This window comes from Rhincodon typus, chromosome 4, assembly GCF_021869965.1.
Source record: "Rhincodon typus isolate 14 chromosome 4, sRhiTyp1.1, whole genome shotgun sequence".
Classification (NCBI taxonomy): Eukaryota; Metazoa; Chordata; class Chondrichthyes; order Orectolobiformes; family Rhincodontidae; genus Rhincodon; species Rhincodon typus.
The window spans coordinates 15,331,308-15,354,920 of NC_063335.1; the positions used below are offsets into that span (position 1 = coordinate 15,331,308).

The 23,613-nt window shown below is 37.9% G+C and overlaps 1 protein-coding gene across 1 annotated transcript in view; it reads left to right on the forward strand.

Moving 5' to 3' along the window:
* Positions 1-23,613, forward strand: part of csmd3b (CUB and Sushi multiple domains 3b) — a 1,719,816-nt gene that overhangs the window by 1,691,386 nt on the left and 4,817 nt on the right. The window contains 6 exon segments of the mRNA XM_048595770.1: positions 2,484-2,595; positions 11,365-11,544; positions 12,747-12,812; positions 15,588-15,746; positions 18,267-18,376; positions 21,741-21,828. Coding sequence (XP_048451727.1) covers positions 2,484-2,595; positions 11,365-11,544; positions 12,747-12,812; positions 15,588-15,746; positions 18,267-18,376; positions 21,741-21,828 — 715 coding nt within the window.

Genomic DNA, 23,613 nt, shown 5'->3' on the forward strand with positions numbered 1-23,613 from the left:
ATCGTGGCATTCCTGTTTTTCTGCAAATGGTAAAGAGGGAACTCAAAAGGGCAAGGCTACCATCCTTTTTTAGTATTCATTGAGTTCATCATGATTGAAATACAAATCTTAGTCATCTGACTTTTCTTCATCAATAAAGGATTATGTGGCTTACTGCATTGATGTGACAGGCATAGGACGAAAAAGAACAGGAAAGTTCACAAGTGATGTATCCAGTCATCAATAAATTGCACCAGCAATTTAAAATCACTTCTTACAATGTGTTGTTGCTATGTTCTCATTTTGTATTTAAAATGTGAAAGGATTTTTTTGATTTTCTTTGGGCAAAATTGAAACAGCTGGTCAGTTTGCTCTTGGCCCTAGTGTCTGAGCTCATCTGTTCATTTGGATGACCATTAGTGGCCATCTGGTAGGAAGGAGGCCAATTAGAGGCACAAAGGAGGGCTGCATGCTCATCCAGGATTGTAGAGGGGTAATACCAGAGCAGGAAATTGCTTAAGGTTTGAAAGCACCATACTCTTTGAATACAGACATAGTGTGGAGCTGGAGGAACACGGCAGTCCAGGCAGCATCAGAGGAGCAGAAAAGATGATGTTCTCGTCGGGAACCTTCTTCAGAAGAAGGGTCCTGACCCGAAACGTCAGCTTTCCTTCTCCTCTGATGCTGCCTGGCCTGCTGAGTTCCTCCAGCTCCACACTGTGTTGCCTCCGGCTCCAGCATCTGCAGTACTAGCTATCTCTGATACTCTTTGAATATCTCTGTGTTTTTTTAATTGCTCAAAAATGAGTTTGCAAACATACAGACCCAGCCACTTTCATCAGTAGAATCTGCTTCTCTATTCAGCCCTTTCTTCCTGCCCTTGTGTATCTGGTTGTAGGTCCTGTAACACACTCCTAAACATTTTCTTAGCTGATACCATGTCTGAAAAATGCTGCAGGCAATGCTAAATTTCAGACAGTTGGGTGAACAAATTCAATAGATTGCTACTTAGCAATTTCAAAATGGCAAGCAGAATGAAGACATCCACACCACTCACTTTTCACAATTTTGGAGACTGGCATAATGGCATTGTATGGCTAACGTGGTGTCATGGCGCTCTATTTGACATTCATGTGGGGGGTCCTGCCCACCCAATTTTCAGCTGTAAATTCCACCCAATGATTCTATGCAAAAGGATTTTATTTTCAGTTACAGCCACAATTTATTTGCAGTTTACAGGATCGAGCTATGGATGGATTTCTTCCAGGTCCACCTTATACCCCTTCCAAAGCAGAAAACAAGAGATTGAAGCTCAGGAATAAAACATCATGAAGCACAAAGATGATGACTGCCCCATTTTGGAGCTTGGTTAGCCTTCAGCAAATATCAGAAGAATATTTGTCAAATGGATATTTAGAGTAATTTTTATCTTACCATATTCCAAATTGAAATTGTCCATCTTCACACCTGACTTCGATAAAATGGGAAATCAAAGGATAATTGGGGTAATTCTACCTTTGCCGTCACGAACCCTCCTATTTAATGGGAACAAATTAGCGATACCAGAAAAAGAATAATTTTATATGCCATTTGCCAATAGCCATCAAGACCATGTAATAGCAGGTCCAATGCTTACTGCTAAAATAACTGAGAAGATACAATATTTTATGAACGTAATTGTTCAGGTTTTACTGAAAATGATTATTTTTTATTCTTTGTTAGTGAATCAACAGCCAGCAATAACAATTTGCAATTATATTGTATCTTTAACATAATAACAGTTCCAAGACCCAATGAGCAATATGTCTGTTTGCTTTTCCTCTGGCACCGAATGGTGATTTGGCTTGTGAACGCGACGCAGTGCCTCCTCTTTCATTATTTTATTACCGGCAGCATTTCATGTCAACACTTGTATGTTCAAACAAGTTAGCAAATTGCAAATCTGGTTCAGTCCTTTTCGCAGAAAGATTTTTAAATCATTGAACTGTCTCCATTTCCAGAAATAAAGTAAATCTTTTTACCTCACAAAGCCTGGCTGAAATGTGGTCCTCTCCCAAGGTGCAATAATTTTGAAACCATTGTTATATTGGAATTCATCTTGTACTGGAATATTAGTGCCTTCACTGTACTTTTTCTGCCTTGAAACATACATATTCAATTTGTGCACAACAATGCATCTCTGTCATTGCTTTTATCGAGAAGGCACAGTGGAAGACTCTCAATAATATATTAAATAGTGAATTGTGACAAAAATGCTATAAATTGATGTAAGTTTGGTAGCTATTTACTTAACTTGAAGCAAGTTTTTTTTTAAGAACTGAGGACGCCGTAGCTACCCTTGCACCCGAAGCAGCGTTTTGAATAACGTTCAAATACAGAAGGTAGAGAACAACTTGCTAAATTGCTAAATACTGCACAGTCATCAATTAAAAGGTAAATGATGGATTAACATGTTTAATAACTGGTCTCAGATTTTCAGCCGTTCCTTTTGCATTGTTTTACAGGTAGGAAGTGTTGTCCAATTTCTATGTAAGAAGGGACATTTACTACAAGGATCAACCACGCGGATTTGTCTTCCGGACCTCACCTGGAGTGGGATTCAACCAGAATGCATACGTATGTAAATTAATCCATAAGTGTAAAAAAAATTGACTGGTAACAAAGTGTGGCATATGTGACAGCTTCTGCATATATTTATCAATGCTTGTTTATTACGGAGTGATTTTGTTTGGTTTAGAATATTAAAATTGTGTAGAGTATCTTTTACAACTGATGACCACAAGTTCATTTGAATAAGGGAAATGATAGGAATTTTATTTACTCTTTATTAGATTAAAATGTTATCATATTCAAAATTTGAAAATCCAACCTGCATGTGGCACTGAACATGTTTTTTTTTAATTTCCATTTTACTGTCATTTAGCCTTGCGTAGCTCAAGGCTTTGTTTCATTGTTTTTTTCATAAAACATATTGGAAATAAACTTGCAGGGGCTGTCTGAAGTTAAGTATTACTGAAAGAGAACTAGGAATTTGTAATTGATGTAGGATTCTTTAAATCTACTGTTAAGAAAAGATTTGTTTTCTTCAGTCTTGAATTAAATACATCAGCCTTTATTTTTCTTGCGATTTGAATTCAGCAGTATTTCGACTTCAAATAATGTAATTAACTCAATATAAAAACAAATTGGTACTGAAAGTCAGAACATGCTGACATTTTTACATTGAGTGAAATGATTAGGTATTTTTACACATTATTTCTCCAGTGATAGATAGCTGATGCTCAGATGTTCCAAGTGACTTTACAATGTTTTGTTGCTGGGGCTGGGGTTGGATAGAGTTGGAAAAGTTAAAAGGCAAGGAACTATGTTGCCTATGGGAATGGCAATGGTGAGGACATGGTTTGAATATTATGGGAGTTTGCTTCATTATCTTGGGGAATTAGAGACCATGCAGAACTTAGAATAAAATGTCAAAAGCCTAGTCTGCAAAATGGGATATAATCTGCAAAAGGAGAGACATTATAGGTCAGGCAGACTTTCCTCAACTGGCACGACCTGAATTTTTGACTAAATAAAAATAAACTGTTGTGCTCTGTCCTCAAAGAAAAATCACTTTATTTTTAAGCCCTTCAGTTCATTGAAAATTTGACAATATTGAGCCTCCACACAAGTCACCTTCCATTCTATTAATTACCCTTTTGTGCCTGGCAAGATCACTTCAAATTGCAAAGTGTACCTTTGTTTATATTCTAGCAACCTTTCTGCTGGGAAACCAACTTGATGGATTGATCTGGCTTCCTGTTGAATGACAATGTTCTGGATGTTGCCACATCCCAGACAGGGAATCTACAGCTTGATTAGTGTTAGTATGGATTGGAGGTGTCCAGATCTTGGAAGGGTGGAGCCCAATCCCTATGGGCATAGAGGCATGGCATTGGACCTTTGATCCTGGCTGTACTCCAATCCATGATTCCAATGGACAGGTGAAGGAATGCAGTCTCAGTCTAGTCGTGAGTGTCATGGGGTGGATAACAGGGAGCTGAAGCCCAATGGCAGGCAGAGTCGGGAGGTGGTGTTATCACAACTCTTGACCCACAAACAGTGTTGGAAAGACACTTAATATTTCCATAAATTAAACCTTGCCTTCCTTCACGTGAGGTTTCCCAAGGTTCAGCCTTGTTACATCTGAAAGATGAGTTAAATCTGAGGCGTACACCCCATTACAGTATTTAAATGGACAGCCTTCCTTCTGAATATATATTTGACACCTATCCATCCCAATGTCACTTGAGGGTACAAGTTGGCTACAAATTTTGAGATGTTAAGAATTTTTGCATCTGGTCTGAGCTCGACTACTATTTACAGTTCAAACTACTTCCAAAGCATTTGATAAATTCTCTCTAATCTAACGAAGATGAGATATTCAACTGATTAAGTCCTACAATCTCAATTGTAAGTGTTCATAATAAAATTGAATAATACTCCAATTCCTTACTGACAAGCCACCTAATTGGCAACATGGATTAACAATTTTGGTGGAAGCTGTCTGAATGAATGAATGAGCATTCAACAACTAATTTTAGTTGCACAGATGAATTGAGCTGGAGTTCATTCAACAGGATTCTTCTCAGTGAGTCAGAATGTCATCAGTTCAACTCTCACTCTAAGATGCAAAAACCTAAGCATGGACTGCATTCATTACCGCATATGTGTTGCAATGTCAGAAATGCTGTCTTTTGGTCAGCATGTTAAAAAGAAGCATTGCTGGCTGTCTTGGGTGTGTGTAAAAGATCCCAGTCTATTATTTTGAACAGGAGCAGGTGAACTACATCTGAACCCTGGACTGGTATGGGAGGCTGCCTTTGACTTACTGTGTTGGGACTGTCTGATCAAAGGCTATTTGCTTGACCAAGGCCAGCTGTCAACCGTGACAAGCTACCCAGTTTTGTGTCCAGACTAAATGCTCAGGCAAAGACACTGGTAATAGGAGACTTGATTCTCTGGCTGAAAGGGTAAAGCACAAAAAGCTGTCCAAAGCAATGCTAGGCAGCTATGCTTAGAGCACCCAGTCTGAAAGTGAGTATGTACTGTGACAGTGAATGAAGATCCCGGAGGTACAGCCCTGGAACAGTCTAAGAGCTGAGTGCACATGTCTTTGCTGGGACATTGCAATGATAGTTACCAGTGGAGAAGCTTCCTGCAAGTGGACTTTCAAGCATTAGTCATACTGAGAAATTTGCCATGCATCTTGTGAAAAGCATAAAAGATCGAGTAAGATATTCCTGGCATTGAGATTGGCCTCGCTGGAATTCTCATCTGATTTGACCACAAATCTTGCCAGAGTCACCGCACAGACTCCTGCAAGATTCCATGCTATGGGCTGAATCTTATACTATTTTAGCCAAGTCCATATTGCTTTTAGTGTTTTCGAGGGCTTTTTCACCCTAAGGCCTCTTGAGTTCTCTCACCGCATCATGGTAAAGTCACTGCATGAATAACCTACCCTCCCTGAGATGAAGAGGAGAAGTTTCTTCACACAGAGAGTAGTGAGCCTGCAGAATTCTCTGCCACAGAAAGCAGTTGAGGCCAAAACACTGAATGTTTCACACAGGAGTCATATATAGTTGTCAGGAATAATGGGACCAAAGGGTATGGAGAGATAATGGGAACAGAGTACTGAGTTGGATGATCAGCCATGATCATACTTAATGGAAGAGCAGGCCGGAAGGGCAAAATGTCCTAATACTGCTTCTATTTTCTGTGTTTCTATGCCTCTACGGCTTCACTTATGTCTGATTCTAGCCTCACCTTATTATCTTCCATTCCTGGCCATGAAGAGACTTCACCTGATGAAGCAGACGTGCTTCAAAAGCCTGTCATTTCAAATAATTTTGTTGGACTATAACCTGGTGTCAGGGAGACATTGGCATACCAGAAATGTTGCAGAGCTAACAATCCAGAGTAATCCAAAGGTCCAGACTAAATCCTCTGGGGATATAAGTGCCAGATAAAGGATATTTAATTTAAATAAAAGCTAGAATTGAAAGCTAATTTCATTAATAGAAATCAGGATTGTCGCATAAAAATGTCTATTTTACAAATGTCCTTTGGAAGAAGAAATTTGCCATCCCACCCAGTCTGGCCTACTTGTGAATCCAAACCCTCAGCAATGTGATTGACTCTTAACCGGGCTGTGAAATGACCCAGCCATCCTCTCAGTTCAGATAAAATTAGGGATGGATAAAAAGTGCCAGCTGGAACAGAAGCTGAGCCCAGAAAAAGGGTTGTTAATTATAACAGAACAGCAGAGAAGGGGGGAAAGAAAGGGAAATCTGACAAAACGGAAATGATTGCTTATCTTATTCATTCAGGGGATTGCTGGCTGAGTCAGCATTTATTACCCATCCCTGGTGACCCACAAGAAGATGGTTGTGAGCTGCCTTCTTGAACATCTACGTTCTATTTTGTGTAGGTAAACCCACAGTGTTGCTAAGGAGGGAGTTATAGAGTCGTACAACATGAAAACTCATCCGTGCCGACAAGGATTCCTGAACTGAACTCATCCCATTTGACTGTGTTTGGCCCATATCCCTCTAAATCATTCCTATCCATGTACCTGCCCAAATGTCTTTTAAGTGTTGTAATTGTGTTTTAATTTTAAAATCATTGACAGGACATAGACGTCTCTGGCTGGTTAGCATTTAGTGCCCATCCTTAAATTGCCCTTGAGAAGGTGGTTCCTTGCGGGTGATGTTGTTCCTATGCATCTGCTACTCTTGTTCTCCTAAATGATTGTAGGTATAGACTAAGGATATGTGATGAATTTTTGCAGTGTATTTTGTAGATGGTACACAATGATGCAATTGGTGGTGAAGATGAGTGAAGGGGAATGGTGGTATTCAGGCCTAGCATGTGGTGGAAAAAAGACAAGTAAGCGATGGGCTCATCAACTTTGTACTGATAGGTGATCCCTACCCATGCATCAGGCCACTTTTCCATCATGTTCAGTAACTGTAATGCAGGCATTCTCCATGAATACAACTGGATATCAAATAGAAAATCATAATGGTTGTTAAGATTCATGTCAAGATGTAAGGATGTTAAACTCAATATTACGACCAGAAGTACAGTGAACCGCTTGATTGAAAGTATGGTTAGGGTGGGATTGGGAACTGAAGTGGTAAGAAGCTTATACACATACTTACAGACTCAACAGCATCTAAGTCATCATCTAAGCCATTACCCAAATTTCATTTAGGTTTTTCAGTATAGAGGAAACCACAAAGTGAGCAGTGACAATAAGCTTCTTTAACTATACAAAAAGAAAATGAGGTCATAATGAAGATAGACCCCTTAGAAAATGAATCTGCAGAGATGGTTATGGAGAACAAGGAAGTTGAAAAGGAGTATATACAGATATTTTGCATCAGTCATTATGGTGGAAGATACTTTCAAAATCCTGTTAATGCAAAAGAATATGGAGGAGAAATTAAGTATCGTCACCATCACTGTAGATGTAGTACTAGACAAACTAATAGGCATAAAGGCAGATAAACCCCCTGGCTCTGATGGCTTGCATCCGAGGATCTGAGAAGATTTAGTTATAGAAATAGTGGATGCATTGATTGTAGTTTTCCAAAAATTCTTGGATTCTGGATAAGTACTGGAGGATTGGAAAATTGCAATTGTAACACCCGTATTCAAAAAAGGGAACAAGGCAAAAAGCAGGTAACTACAGGCCACTCAGCCTAACATTGATTGTTGGAAAAATATTGGAATCAATTAGGAAGGAAGTGACAGCAGCATAGTTGGAAAATCATAATCAAATCAAGCAAAGTCAGCATGGCTTCATGAAAAAGAAATTATGTCTGACTAATTTACTAGAGTTTCTGAGTAAATCTCAACCAGGGTAGATAGATAGTAACCAATAGAAGTTTTGTATTTGGGCTTCCAGAAGGTGTTCGACAAGATTCCTCAAAAAATGTTACATCATAAGAGCTCATGGTGTTAGAGGTAACATTTTGGCATGTATAAAGAATTGGCTAATGGGGCAAGAAACAATGAGTAAGGATAAGTGGATCTTTTTTCAGGTTGCTGACCTGTAACAAGTTGGGTTCCACAGGGATCAGTGCAATGGGGAGAAATGATAAAACAGTAAAATTAATGGTGTTTTACTTATTTGCAAAGTTCAAGAATTAAAGGCACAAATACAAGTTAATGAGTATGATCTTATAGCATTACGGAGACATGATTACAAGAAAGCTAAAGCTGGGATCTAAATATTCAGAGCTATGTGACGTTTTAAAAGAACAGACAGGGCAGAAAGGATGGTGGGGCAGCATTGTTAGTACGGGATAGAATAAGTGCAATAGTAGATATTATCTTGGATCAGAAGACATAGAATCAATACGGGCAGAGGTAAGAAATAAAAAGTGGAAGAAGACACTGGAAGGAGTAGCCCATATGTCCCCTAACAGCAGTTATGTGGTGGGACAGAGAATAAATCAGCCTAGAAAATCGTCAATGGCTTATAAAAAGATATATCCCAATGAGGAAGGATGATTCTAGAAAGGTGATAAGCCATTGATAGTTAATCGGGGAAGTTAAGGATAGCATCAAATCAAAAGGGAGGACGTGCAATATGGCAAGGGTAAGTGGTCAGCTAGAGGATTGGGGAAGTCTTAAAAATCAACAAGAGACAATCACAAAAATAATAAAGAGGCTGAAGATAAACTTTGATGGTAAATTTAAAAATACTATTTAGATAGACAGCAAGAGTTTCTTTAAATGTATTTTTAAAAAGGCTGAAGTTAACAGGCCCATTGGGGAGTGAGGCAGGGAAAATAATAATGGGGAACCAGAAAATGGCAGGGGAGTTGAATAAATACTTTGTATCAGTCTTCAGAGTTAAAGACATTATTAATGTTTGGAAATTACTGAATATTCAAGGGCAAAAAGGAGGAGAGGAAATAAATACAAAATGTATCACTGGAGAAAAAGTGTCAGGGGAACCAATGGGACAAAAGACCGATAAGTTTCTTGAACCTGATGGAGGGCATCCTCGGATATGAAAGGATGTAGCTAAGAGATCGGGGATGCACTGGTAGTATTCTTTTAAGAATACTTAGATTCTGGAAAAGTTCCAAAGGATTAGGAAACTGTAAAGTGTAATATTCTTATTCAAAAATGGAGGGAAACAAAAGCATGTCACTATAGGCCAAGTATTCCGTTATTGGTAAAATGCTAGTGTCTATTTTAAAGGATGTAAAAACAGAACATTTAGAATTACATAATATTTAAGTTATATGGATAGGCTGGGACCTATTTCACTGGAGTGTAGGAGGTTGATGGGTGACCTTACAGAGATTTTTAAAGTTGTAGGAGTCATAGATAAAGTGAGTGGCAAGGGTCTTTTCCCTCGGGTGGGGGAGTTCAAAACTGGAGGGCATATTTTAAAGGTGAGAAGAGAAAGATTTAGAGGGGACATGAGGGGTTAATTTTTCTCACAGTGGGCAGTTCATATGTGGAATGAATTGCCAGAGAAAGTGATAGATGCAGGTACAGTTATTACATTTCAAAAAACATTTGGACAGATAACTAAATAGGAAAGATTTAGAGGGTTATGGGCCAAATGCAGGCAAGTGGAGACAACAAGGTGCAGGGCTGGATGAACACAGCAGGCCAAGCAGCATCATAGGAGCAGAGAGGCAAGTCGAAATAGTTTATTTTGGGAAACTTGTTCAGCATGGACAAGTTGAACCGAAGGGTCTGTTTCTCTGCTGTATGACTTTGACTTTATGACCACAACTGTTTACAATTTTTACAAATGACTTGGAGGAATGAGGCAAATTTGCTGTAGTCAAATTTGCAGACAGCACAAAAACAGGTGGAAAGACAAGTTGTGAAGGAGAGACAGTTTACAGAGATATCAATAACTTAAGTGGGCAAAAAGTTGGCAGATGGAATATAATGTGGGAAAATGTGAGGTTGTTCATTTTGGAAGGGAGAACAAATGAGCAGAATATTACTTAAATGGAGAAAAAATAAACTGCAGAAAACTGCAACGCAAAGGGACTTAGGAGCACTTGTGTGTGAAACACAGACAGCTATTACACATGTCCAGTAGATAATCAGGAAGGCTAATGGAAAGTTGGCCCCTATTTCAAGGGTGTTGGAATATAAGGGTAGAGAATTCTTACTGCAACTGTACAAGGTGCTGGTGAGAACACATCTGGTATGCTGTGAGCAGTTTTGGTCCCCTTATTTGAGGAAAGGTATTGTTTCATTGGAGGCAGTTCAGAGAAAGCTCACTAGGATGATCCTTGGTATGGAAGGATTGTCTTATGAGCAAAGAGTTGGGACTCTACTCACTGAAGTTTTGAAGAACACGAGGTGATTTCACTGAAACACAAAGGATTCTTAAGAGGCTTGACAGGGTCGATACTAAGAGGATGTTTCCCTTCATGGGAGAATGTAAGACCAAAGGTCATAGTCTCAGAATAAAATGGTGCCTTTTTAAGACTGAGATAAAGAGGAATTTCTTTCCTCAGAGGATTGTGAATCTTTGGAACTTCTTGAGACAGAGACCTGTAGGGATAGAGAACTTGCGTACATTCAAGGCTCAGATAGATAGATTCTCAATCAGTAAGGGAATGCAAGATTATGGGGAAATGGCCGGAAAGTGGATACAAGGAATGTTGGATCTGCCATGATCCTATTGAAATGGTAAAGTAACTGTAAAGGGGTTCCTGTTTCTTATGATTTGAATAGCAAGGTCGAGGAAGTATCGATAAAAGTGAGGTGAAAGATATGTTTCTCCCCCTTTTCAATTTGTCTTGTTTAGTTCCTGTTTAAATGCAGGTAAAGATAAATATCTTCCACTCCTGGTTCTCTATTTAATTTTATGTCCCGCCTATCCTGTTAAGTAATTCCATTATCTTTTTTTCTGTTTATTTTTAAATTTAACCTATTTTTCTAATCAACCCATTCAGAGATGTTATTACAGAACTCTTTTAGAGTTTTCTTCTTGATGTTTAATTTTTTTTGATATTTGTCACTGATATTCCTAGGAATGGAACTCAACTTTGTCAGAGATGCAAGCAATCAAAAGTAAATCAGTGACCTGTGATACACATTGTGCAAGTTTTATTTTTATTGATGAATCCAAATGTACAAACAATAACCCACCACCAAATTAGTTCCTGGTGAATATTAGTCAGTAATTATCAATAAATATACTTTTTAACCACTAATTTTGTTCACTTTGAGACAATTTAAAATTCATATAAGGAAAAGATTGCTTGGAAGAAAAGTGTTATTTATTATTTTTTTCTGTTTGGCACTATTGTTTTCATTCTAATTCATATATAATAATTATTATTGCAGCACACAACTGCAAACAGCCAGAAACACCTGCTCACACCAATGTAGTTGGGATGGATCTTCCCTCGCTGGGTTATGTGTTGCTGTACACTTGTCAGCCTGGATTCTTCTTAGCTGGAGGATCAGAACACAGAGCATGCCGGTCTGATGGGACATGGACAGGAAAATCACCTATCTGTCATGGTAAGGTGTTTAAACCTATCATTTTCAGTAATCACTTGAGTGCTGTAAGCTTAAGGTTTTTGTTGAGAATTACAGAAATAGATGTCTGGCAAGTGAGAACAAATAATTGCAATTTTCAGTCACGTGTGTGTCGGTCACACTTTCTGATGCAACTTTAAATTCACAAACAGTTCTTGCTTAAATATGAAAATGCCATAGTATGCTGAGTGATAATCAAATTTTGTCTATTTATTATCTAAATATTTTGTTGTAAGTAATTTTTAAGTAAGATAAAACAAATGTCAACCATGCTATAAATAATAATGGTTCATTGGCTAATTCTTAAAATTACAACGTGACAAACTAATAATGCAGGAATCCTGATACTTTTATGACATTATTAAATCTACTAAGTAAAACACATAAATTTAATTGCAGCAAACATTTTATTAATTTGCACTTATGGGACCAGGAATGTGCTGTTTGATCAAATATTGTTGATCAAGAGATCCACATAACTGATGTAAAAATACACACTAAGTCATAGAAAAATAATGCAGGAGGTATACACATCACTGTTGAACTTTATATGCAACATAAATCACTTAGAGAATAATGCAACATTGCCTTAAATAAAACTTACTGGCAGAAAGCCCTCAGCTGTCTACTCTGACATCGCAGAGATCGTGATAATACAGTAAACTTCTTGTATTCGGATGTGTAATTTTCGTCAGTTTATCAAGGGTGTCAGTTTATCAGATGCTGGTTAAAACAAAGTTTGGTCTATTATACTTGAAACATTTGAGGCCCATGGTCAGCTTTTGATGAAGTTAATAGCATGGTTAAGTGCCAATTTATTGATGTATCTAGAAAATAAAAATGCAACTTATTAAAGTGATGATGATTTTGATATATATAGATCTGATGGGAGTGACTATTCAAGAAATATTTTTGTTCTGCAGTGTAGATTTTTAGTTTTGCAAAGTTTAAACTCGTGCAAGGTAGTAGAACTGTGCAAATGTTCTCCAGTTACCTGACATAACTTTTAATATGTTGGAAAAATCTCTGATCTGGCCGTTGACCACATTTCAACTCGATATCTGCTGACCTTCTATCAAAATTTTGTCAAAAGTCCAGACAGTTCTCATGGAAATTTCTGACATATGAATAAGAAGATTTGTTGATATTATATTTGAGAACTTTCTCACTATTGGTTTTCGTAGCTGGTTCAAAGAGATCAGAGAAGAGTAACAGACCATCAATTGGAACCCCAAGCCCTAAACTGAATGGTAGGCACATTTTATTAAAACTTTGATAAGTTTAATTATCCACATGGGTAGATGAGAATTTTACGTTTTAATTTTTTTAATACAATTATTTTTAATACCAAATTAGTTAGTTGCATTGTAGTTGCTATTTTCTGGTTTGATTTGTGTCAAATTGGGGACAAAGTAAAAATAGTAATAAAAATAACAAAGAACAGGAACAGGCCCTTCAGCTCGCCAAGACTGCACTGACACATGCCTTTCTTAACTAAAAACTTCTTGCTTCTACGCTGTCCACAACTCTCTTTCCCTGTCTATTTGCATATCTGTCAAAATTTCTCTTAAACATTGCCATTGTATCCACCTCCTCTGGCAGTGCATTCCAGACACTTACCACCCTCTGTGTAAAATGTTTGCCACTCCCACCTCCTTAAAACTTACCCACTTTTACCTTAAACCCACACCCCCCTGGGTAAAATACTCCAACTGTGCATTCTATCTGTGCCTCTCATAATGCTGTAAACTTCTATCAGGTCACCCATCATTCTTCGAGATTCACATGGAAATAGACCAAGTTTGTCCAATCTCTCCTTGCAGCTAATGCACGCCAAACCAGGCAACGTCCTGGTAAGCCATTTCTGTACCCTCTCCAAAGCCTCCACATCCTTCCGGTAGTGTGACAGTCAAAACTATCTGCTCTCTTCCAAATGCTGCCCAACTAAAGTTCTATACAGCTGTGACATGACTTGCCAATTCTTCTGCCATGACCAATAGAGACAAGCATGCCATTAGCCTTCTTGACCACCTTATCCACTTGTGTTGCCACAATTGTGAATTGTGGACATGTATGTCTGGATTCCTCTGTATGTCAATACTACTAAGGCTCCTGCCATTCACTGTATACTTCCCTCCTGCATTGGATGTTCAAAACTCAATCACATCACATTCGTCTGGATTAAATTTCACCTACCATTTCTCCACCCAAGTCTCCAGCCTATCTATATTTTGCTGTATTATCTGGCAATCCTATTCACTATCTGTAGTTCATCCAATCTTTGTGTCATCTGCAAACTTACTACTCGGGGTACTTACATTCTCCTCCAAGTTATTTATGTATATTACAAACAACGGGGATCCCATTCCTGATCCTTGCTGAACACCACTGGCCATAGATCTCCAGTCAGAGAAACACACTTCTACCATTACTGAGATAACAAGATGTAGAGCTGGATGAACACAGCAGGCCAAGCAGCATCATAGGAGCAGGAAGGCTGACGTTTCGGGCCTAGACCCTCCATCAGAATGTCTTCTATGACTAAGTCATTTCTGTATCCATCTTACTAGCTCACTTTGGATCCCATGTGACTTCATATTTTGAATCAGCCTATCATGAAAGACCTTGTCAAAGGCCTTGCTAAAGTTTATATAGACAACATCTACTGTCTTGCCTTCATCAATCATCACTGTCACTTCCTCAAAAAACTCGATCAAGTTTGTGAGACACAATCTTCCCCGCATAAAGCCAGGCTCCCTATCATTAATAAGTCTGTATTTTTCCAAATGTGAGTAAATCCTATCCCAAAGATCTTCTCCAATAATTTCCCTACCAATGACATAAGATTCACCAGCCTGAAATTTCCCAGATTACCACATTGCCCTTCTTAAACAAAGAAGAAATATTGGCTATTCTCCAGTCCTCTGGGACCTCACCTGTGACTAAAGAGGATACAAAGATTTCATACAAGGCCCAAGCAATTTCCTTGAGCATTCTGGGATAGATCCCATCGGGTCCTGGGGACTTGTCTAACTTAATGCTTTTCAAAACACCGAACACCACCTCTGTTTTAATAATGACACGATCTAGAATATCAACATACCCCTCCTGAAACTCACCATCTATCATGCTCTCCACCTATCCTCTCCTCTATCCATCTTCTATCCGCCTCCCACTCTCTCCCTATTTATTTCAAAACCCCCTTCCCCTCCCCCTTTTCTGATGAAGGGTCTAGGCCCGAAACGTCAGCCTCTCTGCTCCCATGATGCTGCTTGGCCTGCTGTGTTCATCCAGCCCTGCACCTTGTTGTCTCATCTATCATGCCCTTCTCCTTTGTGAGTACCAATGCAAAGTATTCATTGAGTACCTCACCCAGGTCTTCCAGTTCCATGCGTACATTCCCTCCTTTGCCCTGATGTGGACCTACCCTTTCCCTAGCTATCCTCTTGCTCTTCATATATGTATAAAACACCTTGGGATCTTCCTAAATCCTGCTTGTGAAAGACATTTCATGGCCCTTTTTAGCCATCATAATTCCTTGTTTGAGTTATTTCCTGTTATCTTTGTATTCCTCAAGGGCTCTGTCTCATCTAGTCAGTGTCAAGGAAGTTTTATTTTCCAAGGTTTGCTTGACCCGGCAATGCTTATTCCTTCAAAATGTGGGGAGATGTATACTTAAACATCATTGGTTTTCCTTGCTTTAAGGAAAAGAGGAGCATACTTGCGCAAAGCCTATATAGAAATTAAATCATTTTCATTATGTTTTTGGACAATGTACTGCACACTGAATTAAAAAAAAAATTGTGAGGGGGGCATTAAATATGGGTGGAGTCTAAAACAGGTACTATTGCATTGGTCACTTGAACTGACGTTCAGTTTAATAGAGCTGAATATTAGATGTGTAATATAATATTTGGCAACTGTCATTCTGTTTCTGATTTCATGCTGTGTCATTAAATTCAGTCATTTGTATATATGAATTGTTGACTTTCTGATTCAGTCACTAAAATACTTCTAATTTTCAGTTCCAGATGATGTCTTTGCCCCGCATTATATTTGGAAGGGGTCTTATAATTACAAAGGAAAGAAACAGCCCATGACATTGACCGTTACTAGTTATAACATCTCAACAGGCAGAGTAAATGCAACTCTCACAAACAGTAATATGGAGTTGCAACTTTCAGGTACAGTTTCATCAATAATATTTGTGAAAGGAAAGCTGAATGATTCTATAAATTCTATAATGCTGAGCAGTGGGGGATGAGGTATTTTGTCTTTCCCCGTTATTGATAACTATCCTTCCAACAACTTTCTACTGGATAGTAATCAGGATCAGAAAGACTGACCAATTTTTAATTGCCAAACCTTGAGTTTCTGAGGTTATTTCTTTTGTTCTAGTATCTGCACTGGCTGGGATCAATCAATGAGGACAGCCTTGTCTCAGTTCTATCATCTTTCTTGTCTGTAAAGCTTAGTTGCTCACTTTGGAAAGCTTGCTGAGCAAGCTTTTATGAGTTTTCATTACTTTCTACAGTATAGTAGATATCTGAAAATGTGATTTATCAGAGAAGACAGAAATTGTCCTGTCCTTTGACATCGACTGTATTGCTGTTCACTACTAAGAACTGGTTCACTTAGCTCAGCTAGGCTAAGCCTACGTCTACACATCTGAAGAGCCTCAACCGGTTCAAATGATCCCTTTCTGCCTCAACTCTATATCCAAATATCATGCACAGCAAATTTCTGAGAAACTCATTTTTCATTTATTCTAATCTTTGACTTCTAACCAACACTTAATTTATTACATAAAACTACCTTTCTAGTATCACACACGGCACATCGTCAATGCCATCTGATGACTAAGTAAGCTTTATCTACTGAATTGTCCATAGCAAGAGTTTAAATTCTTACGATAATTATGCTATGTTTCTAAGACAAAACCTCTTATTTTGTAAGCCATGTTGACTACTTCTTATAATATCTGAGCTATTTAGAAGCACATACATGTGTTCAAAACTTTTGCAAACTGTGAATGTAAGGTTAATTGAGCTAGAATGACTAGTTTCATGCCAGATTATTCTCTGGCCATTGGAAATATAATTGCTCTCGTTCAGTATTTTGGTACTAGTACAAAAGTTTTAAGTAAGTGAAAGGAAAGGGTGGGAAAAGAACCAAAGTGAAGGTATGTGATATGTGGAAATGAAGCTTTGAATATATTCAATCATGGAGCATTCATAATTCTCTAGGATAGACAATTTCAAAGGTTCACAATCCTTTGAGTGAAGAAATTTTTCCTAATTTCTCCTAAGCGCCATATTTTAGGTTTGTCAGTCAGGAATAACAACATCTTACTGTGTCAAGCGCCTTCAAAATTTTTTATGTTTCAGTGAAATCAGCTCTCATTCTTCTGAATTCAAAGGAATATCAATGTCTATATGTTATGATGAGTGCAGGCTTTCACCTATCCACTGCCAGTCTGTTGAAATTCACTGAACATAATCTAATGACTTCTGGAGCAATGCATTCAGTTTTTTTTTAACTATTCCTTCAATTCGAATAATACATTCAGATTAAATTAATGCATTTTAATGGTAACCAAAACAGCTCAGTCAACATAAATCTCTTGAAGACCTCAATTGTTCAAATACATTTAAGATGTGCCTGTCATAACTAAAATCTATTTCAAGTTATTTTCCTCTCTTGTCATTCATTGAAAATTAATTTTCTTAGCCATGTTCTTGCAGTGAATACAACTCACTTTGTGCATATAATTCCATTGCTTCCTGCTACACCTCTGAACTTCTCCAGCCCTGCGAACTTTTCTGAATTTTGTTTTTCTGATTCTAGCCTCACATGCTTCAGCCCCGACTTAGCTGTACCATTGAAGATCACACTTCTAAGCTTCCTGGCCTCACAGAACTCCATTTTAAATCTGTCTGCTTCTCCTCTTCCCCTCCTTAAAACACAATAAAACCCAAATATCTGGACAGGCTTTGGTAGCCATTTCCACTCTTTTTTTATTTTCATGTGTGTAATAGTTTGTAATATTCCACATTAAAGGCACAATTTAAAAGCAACTTCTTGTACAGAGATTAAAGTCCAATATTAAGCAAATTGCATATTTTACAGTTTAAATAATGAGAATCATAGAATCCCTACAGTGTGGAAGCAGGCCGTTCAGTCCGTCAAATCCACACAGATCCTCCAAACAGCATCTTGCCCAGACCCATACCTCTATCCTATCCCTGCAACCCTGTATTTCCCATTGCTAACCCACCTACCCTGAACATCCCTGGACACTGCCAGGCAATTTAGCGTGGCCAATCCACCTAACCTGCACATCTTTGGACTGTGGGAGGAAACCGGAGCACCCAGAGAAAACCCATGCAGACACGGGGAGAATATGCAAACTCCACACAGACAGTCACCCGATGGTAGAATCAAACCTGGCTCCCTGGTGCTGTGAGGCAGCAGTGTTGACCACTGTGCCACTGTGCTGCCCCACCTCTTAAATATGATATATTCCCAACACCTTATGAGCTTTGTCATGCTGTCAGAGTATAGCAAAGTAATGTGTGTCGAAAGTAATGTTAATCATCCATGTAATTGACTAGGCTTATTTAACTTCTCCATTATTAATTTGGATTCAAAGAGCCATTGATCCATTTTTAAGTATAATTTTTTGATTCCCTTTGCTCCTTTAGGTGTCTACAAAAGCCAGGAAACACGCCTCATGCTTCTAATGTATCATGCAAAAACAGCTGTCCAAGCTTCTTTAAGCAAGATCCAAGATAAATGGGCAATGGATGGTTATGTAAGTATGGTCCTGCGAGCTGAGTCAATTGGATTCGTTCTGGCAGGTTTATTTAAAACTGAATAACAACATGTTCTTAAAAACAGTAACACATAACTGAGAATTCAAGCAACTAAATAAACCCAAGTAAACAACTAATCTTCCCAAACACAGCAGGTTTTTCTTCACTCTCCAGGCAATCTTTTTTATGTACCAATCTAATAGTCCAAAATAAGTTGGAGTGAGGCAGCACCATATTTTATATCCTTCCACATTTTGATTTCCTTTGAAGACTCATTAAAATGTTGAACTGAATGCCTCACTCAACTGTGTTACACAGTTATGCAAAGGTAATATCAAGCCTATAATAAGATACCCACTTTCACAGAGCAGAGAATGAATATTTACTACTTGTCCCATATGAACTTGGTATGTTTAAGATGTTTTTCTATGAGAACACCAGCCTCTACTGATTGATAAGCATATGATTAACTGGCTAACGCTAAATGGCTTTCAAGAGTTCAATAGTAATAATGTAGGCCTATGTTAACCAAGTGTGACCCTGAATATCAGAAGTTATCCAAGCCAGAAATGCAGCTGATATTTATGTAGTATTTTAATGTAATAAAATGTCTCAAGGAGCACAGAGGTAGCAAATTAAACAAGAAGGTGGTATTAGGCCAGTAGGCCAAATACATGGTCAAAGGTAATTTTGAGGGAACATTTTAATTTAGATTTTAATGAAATGGCGAATCACAAAGATGTGGGAAGAGAATTTCAGAGCTTGAGCTCAAGACAACTCAAAGCATGCCCAAATGCATAGTGAAGTAATTAAAAGCTGAGATGCTGAGTTCAACAGGATTAGATAAGATTAAATATCACAGAGATTTCTAGAGCTGAGGGAGATTACAAACATTGGGAGAACTAAAGTAATGATTTGCAAGCAAAATCAAGAATAACATCAATGATTTACTTGACTAGAAATCAATATAGGGTTGATAAGTAAATGGGACTTGACAAAGTAAGTATATGGGCAGTAAAACTTTGGATAATCATAGATCTGCTGAGGGTAGTAGATGGGACACTAGTTAGAAGCATGTTGGGATAATCAAATCTATGGTAACAATTGCTTGGACGAAGGATTAAGTGTCAGATGAACTGAGTCAAATATGATATTACAAAGTTGAAAATGAACAGTCATAGTGATAGAGATAGTAGGAACTGCAGATGCTGGAGAATCCGAGACAACAAGGTGCAGGGCTGGATGAACACAGCAGGCCAAGCAGCATCGTAGGAGCAGAGAGGCTGACGTTTCGGGCCTAGATCCTTCATCTAGCACAGTCAGTGGGTCAAAAGTTCATCTCAGGACTAAATATCACATAAAGTTCTGAACAGTCCAGTTTAGTCTCAGACAGTTATAGCAGGTTGCCATGGAGATGGTTGCTAAATGACAGAGATTTGAGCAAACACGAAAGACTTGCCAATTTGAAAATAGAGGAAATTTCCTTATATTCAGCATTGGATGTTTGATAAGCAGTCTGATAATTTAGCAACAGTGGAGGAATCAAGAGAAATTTTGTTATGGTGGACCAGGTGTCATTAGTGTCTGTATGAAAACAAATATCTTTGGATAATATTTGCAAGGAGCAGCATGAGGATAAGGACTGAGGATGGATCAAAGGGGGAACATAATTGAGGGGTAATTGAGCTAAAAAAGGAAACCATTACAAGTGATCTGCTTCCATGGGTAGATAGATGAGGATAGACCAAGTGAGAGTAGTTCCACCAAGCTGGACAGAAATGGAAAAGTATTAGAGGATCATGGTGTAGTCAGGGGGTTATGTCTGAGGGCATTTAATAACTAACTTGTCCATCTTTCTGGAGCTATGTTTTTTTTAAAATAGAACGAGAGAAGGCTTTTGGAGTAATAATGGGCATTCACTTGCATTGTGAGAGTTTTACGATTGGGCAGAGTGACCATTGAAAAGTATTAGCAATGGAAATGATCAAGGTCACCCAGACCTTTCTTTATAATTATTTTTACTGCTGGAATGGTTAAACACGGCTTCCTGAAAGGCACAGTTTATAAGCATTCATTATAAGTGCAGAACTAGGAATATTATTTTATTTATTTCTATCTGAGACGGGAGTGCCATTTCCCAGTTATCTCAAGGGATTGTAACCTGGTAATCCATGATTGAACATTTGCTATCAAACTGTTACCATAGCCCTTCTCTAGTTTCTCACAGTACAATAACATAAGCTATTTTATAATTACAGAAAAAAAATGTGAAATCTGTCCTTTCAACCAGTTTGCAGCTCCTGACACAGTTGATCAGGTGTCCTCTTCTAACATGTCTCCCCTATCATCCAGCTCAATAGAACTGCTCTCGCCTAGTTCTATTATTCTTGTCTATTCATCACCTGAAATTTGCAATGACCTCTGCCCAGCTCCTGCACTCTTACCTCTGGTATCTCCCAAAGATCTCACTTGACATTGACTTTGTTTTTTCATTTACATGCTGCTCTTCAGCAACATTATCTGAAACACCTAAATTTTCACTTGAATCCTGACAACATTCAGCTGTACTTCAATTGTATTTGATCACATTTCCACGCCATCACTGAGGCTGTCAATTTCCATGATGGCACCTTAATTTCAAATTGTTTTATGGTCTTTTCTCTCACTGTCTCTGAAATCTTCTGCAGTCCCCACTCAATGATTAAGACAAACCTTTTTCACTTCAGTACTGCCTTATCATTAGAATCGTACAGCACAAAAAAGGCCTTTTTGCCCATCAATTCTGTCTAACAAAAATGCATTACTACCAACGTGGGTCCCATTTTCCCAAATTAGGTCGATACCTTGAATGTTATGGCATTTCAAGTGCTCGTCCAAGTACTTCTTAAAGGTTATGAGTTTTTCCACCACAGCTATAATCCTGGCCCATGCATTCCGGATTCCTACCACTTTTTGGTGAAAAGGGGGTTTTCTTCCCCATCCCCAACATGAAATCTTTTGAAATTTTGATCTACACTGCTCCTATAAAGATATTGTGTTATATTAATGTCATTCTACAAATGTAAACACTTCTTGTAATAGCTGTTATTGTCTAGCAAATAGAAAGCTATAATTTCTGAAGTTCAGGTGAAGCATAAGTTCCAAATAGGCCAGTTGGACCAAATGGCACTTCACTTAATGTCACCCAGTCCAAATGTGCTCATAATTTGGCAAAAGACATCATTATCTCTACATATTAGTGTCCTCCATAAACTGGTACTTTCTGTATGTGTATTCTTCAATCAGTTTCTTTTGTTCTGTTGTAAAAGTTTGAAAAGTCCGCCATTACAATTTATTGTAACAGTTTTTTTTATATGTTACAAGGTTTCTGCTGAGCCTGATGGTGCCACATATGTCTTTCAAGGATTTATACAGGGTGAAGATTATGGACAATTTGGACTGCAGAGACTAGGTAATCACATTCAGTTGGAAATGATATATATGTTTCTTTAATGAGGATGATTGCCTTTTTTATTATTTTGCGAGATATCAACTGCATTGGCCAAGTAGAAGAGTCTTGCTGAGTGGGTTAATTATGTCTGCTGTCCAATTCAATTATGGTAAAATTCCTTGTTTTATTATCTTAATTTAAAGGTATCCTTCACCTTCTCCAAATTTTAAAAACTATTTAGGTGGCTCAAGAGATAGAGGCTGAGAGATGTGAAGCAGGTTAGAATTTCACACCTGCAACAGAAGAAGCACAGCTAAAAACAAAACAATGATTCTGAAGTTGCTTTGAATTGCTTCAGATTTGTTTTCTCCCCATCCCTATCCCAGTCCCCAGTCTAACATTTATTTTTTTTTGTCTCATGAGCCAGCTGCACAAAATAAGCTGCCTAAGTATCAGGAAAAGGAGGAAATATGGGAAAAGCTACTGGCCACTGTTTATTTTCCAAGTCTTTTTTTTTGTTGAGGAAAGTAAAATGCTATTGATGCTCTTCCTGCTCTGGTCAGCTTTACTTAAGTAGATTTTACTTTCTGTTTTCTCTTTTCCTATACGCTGTCTCTGGCTGAGGGGCTGAAATATCAGTTGTACATCAGTAAAAGTGTCACCTTGGAGTATCCCACAATTGAATCCGTGTTTCCTTCTTTGAATCTCTGCTTAGTAATTTACCACAATGGAATTCATCTGGGAAGAATTTTTCTAATAACTTCATCATGTTCTAGTACACTACTCCTAGCTTAGCCCTTAAATACTAAATTATTATCACCAAGTTCAGATGGGAGTGGCAAATAATGTTTGTCTAGCCGGTAGCAGCCATATTTTATCTATCAGTATTAAATATTTGTACCGCGGCTATGTTAGGGCTTTCCTATTTCCATCAACCTTCTGCGTAAAAACAATGCTCTTCTAATTTTTGTGATTCATTCTTTTGCTGTCTGGATGCCAGCACCTTCCTTATGTGGCCATTCGCCATCTGTAAGGCGATGAAAGACATTTTCGTTCACGAATATATTGACTTGGGATTTCATAGACAATCCCAAGCTTGAGTCCAATTCCATTCTTATCTGAGTCTCACATACTTTTCCAGGCTAATTACAGAACCACAATGTCAACCCTGCTGAAAATAACCACAGATGAGGATCAATATGTAAAACTTTAAGAAAATGGTTTATTAAATATTGGATATCTCACTCCAATTATACAAATTTTAAAAAAGCTAGTGCTGAATCCATTATTTGCTGAGTAAAGTTTGCAGACTAACCTCATGCTGGACTTTCACAAGCTGTTGGCCATCTGCAAACTTCCTTCACACACTGGTCTTAATCTATAACTGTCCTTAGAATACTGACAGTTGACAGACTTTATGACCTTCAAAGTGTAGATGTTGAAACATAAAACCTTATTTACAGATGAATAAATAAAATGTACAGACCATTATAACATAGGCTCATGCTTGTGAAAACATATCATCATGTTACATCTACCAGTTATATTTTCACAGAAATTACTTATTCAACCTTATCTTCCTGGATAATTTGTTGCATTTTAATTGTCAAGTTATTTTAAATTAATATTTAACTCTAGTAAAGAATGTTAAACCTAATGATGTCTGATTATTATATTCAAAATTACAAAATGAATAATGGTGTCAATTTGGTCTTACCATATTGTTATGGGTGTTATTTTGTTGTAAAACTTCTTTCTCACCTTTTATATCTCCATACTGAAGTACTTGGTAGTACTGGTGTATGC